The sequence below is a fragment of the Hylobates moloch genome, unplaced genomic scaffold (genome assembly GCF_009828535.3).
Source record: "Hylobates moloch isolate HMO894 unplaced genomic scaffold, HMol_V3 SCAFFOLD_9613, whole genome shotgun sequence".
Lineage (NCBI taxonomy): Eukaryota > Metazoa > Chordata > Mammalia > Primates > Hylobatidae > Hylobates > Hylobates moloch.
In genome coordinates, this window is record NW_026661888.1 from 1 (window position 1) to 2,582 (window position 2,582).

General features: G+C 38.6%; 1 protein-coding gene across 1 annotated transcript; it reads left to right on the forward strand.

Annotated features, from left to right (window-relative positions):
* Positions 1-342: 342 nt before the first annotated feature.
* On the forward strand, positions 343-2,515 carry LOC116465748 (tripartite motif-containing protein 64C-like; the record flags this gene model as incomplete). Its single annotated transcript, XM_032148717.1, has 3 exons — positions 343-625; positions 1,392-1,414; positions 2,362-2,515. Coding segments are annotated over 3 exons (460 nt in total), but the record flags the coding sequence as incomplete, so codon positions are not given.
* Positions 2,516-2,582: the final 67 nt, after the last annotated feature.

Here is a 2,582-nt window from a genome sequence, read left to right on the forward strand (position 1 = left end):
AAATAGAATAGTATATAGAGTAAAAATATGGTAAAAGTAAAAAAAAAACTGCATAATACGGTGTATGGCTAAATGTTTTTTAACATGTAGGCGAATCAGACATGGAAAAATCCTAAAAGAGAGATTAATAGAGGAAATAATTGACTCGGTAACAAATGTGTAGAAGCATCACAGTGACAGAAACCAGGAGTCTCTACAAAGGTTTGATTTAAAAAGGGAAAGAGAATAGGAACATTGCAAAAGATGGACAGAAAAAGATAGCAAATATTCAAGACTCCTTGCAAGAGTGAGGCAGAAAGTTTATAAGTTGCTTGATTACATCCAGCACACAATTATTTGAAGTTTTCTATTGAGAGTGAGAACATGTAATCCTTTTAACCAAACCTCTCTGCAGATCTATGTGTTATTAAGGAAGAGGATAATCAGTATTCAATTTCAAAAGATGCATATATTTCTCGAAGAGGAGGAGCAACTGCATCTGCAGGCACTGGAAAGAGAAGCAAAAGAGCTTTTCCAACAACTACAAGACAGTCAAGTGAGAATGACCCAACATTTAGAAGGGATGAAAGACATGTACACAGAGCTGTGGGAGACATGCCACATGCCTGACGGGGAGCTGCTCCATGTGAGGAGGGAGGGTCCATCCTCAGAGACAGGAAGCCTTTGCTGGGCAGTGCTGCCAGAACATGCAAATATCACCTGCATATGTCACTGCTCTAAGCTAAGTGACACATGCTGTCTGACTTCCACCATTTCATTTCTCCATTCACTTATTACTGCATACTTTGGTAATCTTTGGGAAATTTTTGCCATTTTAGCTGATAACATATAACAAAGTTCTCTTCAATATAATTTGGAGTACTATCCACACAGAGAGATCATCCAAAATCATTAGAACTCTAGGCCAGGGGAAGGTTAGTAATACTCCATTTACATGCCCTAGTTCCTCCTCACTCTGATGTCCCAGACAGCAGTGATTTGCTGAAGACATTGAGGGGTTTCCCCCTGCCTGGGCAAGATTTCTCAAAGCTGCTCATCATTGGCCATGTACTCTGTTTCTCATATGGTTCTCTGTTTTGTTTTAATAGTTGTCATGTGTGGTCAGAGCTTTCCTTGGAAATAAGATTAGGAAATTAATGACACTGGAAACCTAGATATCTTTGCTTTACTCCACCATCTCTTGCTGAGCTCCTTTCTTCTTAATGCCCACTGATGAAGCTTTTTATTGTTTAGTTGAGGTTCTGTTATTAATGTAGCCTTGAATGATTCCTTAGCAGGAAATAAAAAGATATACATTATTAAAACACTAAAACAGAAAGAAACAAGAGTATGAGAAAAGATGCAGAAGGAAAAATCTCTCATAATTAACATTATCTTTTATTTTTTTGCAGGATGTGGGAAATGTATCAGCAAGGTGAGTTTACACTAAAAACAAGGCTATTTCTGAAAAGTTTGTTCTCTTGTGAATGAAGGGGATGTATACATTTTGAGTACTAACATCGTTGTCAGGGGCTATTTCCAATTTTGTTTCAAAAGAGGGCCTGAGGTCTTCTTCTCTTTGGTCTGGAAAGTTTTCATCTTAAAATTTGTATGAATTAAAATATACATAAAAACAATTTGTCATTTGGAAGTTTGTTCTCCCAATCCATCCATCCTGACCAGCCATACCCCACAGATCTTAATACAAAATTACTCTGAGGAATCATAGTGGCATCTTCTACTCTAGAGGGGTCAGAGGTTAAAAAAAAAAAGACAGAGGGAGGAGAGAGATTCCCTAAGGATGGGCTGAGGAGGGATGTTTTGTTCCTAAAAGCATCAATGACCCGGGCCTGCTCCATCACCGTACACCCAGTTCTAGGAAAGACCTCAGGAAAATGGTTGCCTCAGGACCCTCAGCAGCAGGGTTCTCAGGCTGGAATTAGACTCCTTTGATTTGCACAAAAGATTAAAGCCTTTTGTCTCAGTGAACATTCTCTGTTAGACACTGACTAGCGTTAGTGACAACTGCAGCCTGAGGTCCCAAAGGTTTTTGTCTGAGTTTTCTGCTCTCTGAAATATTCCCAAGATTTCTGCCTACCCTCAGGGGGTGTGATGGGCAGATGGAGGCAATGACTTTTAATGACTTTAGAAGTTGTGTAATGTCTGAGAATAACATATCTGGGGAAATTGGGTTTTTATGGAAGTAAAATTTAGAAAAAGTAACATCCTTATGGCCCCTAGAGTGTGGAATAAAATGTACAACCAGTTAAACAAAACTGGCAGAATTCTGAGGAAACATCTTATATGAAAATGTGATATCTTTGTATGACTGTGTGATTAACTCTGGGCCTGGAACTATAGCTGAGGCCATTTTTTTTGCAGGACTGATTTGGCACAGATGCAAAAGCCCCAGCCAGTGAACCCAGAGCTCACTTCACGGCGCTTCACATTTGTTACTGAGTCAATTATTTCCTCTATTAATCTCTCTTTTAGGATTTTTCCGTGTCTGATCGCCTACATGTTAAAAAACATTTAGCCATAAACCGTATTATGCAGTTTTTTTTTACTTGTACCATATTTTTACTCTATATACTATTCTATTT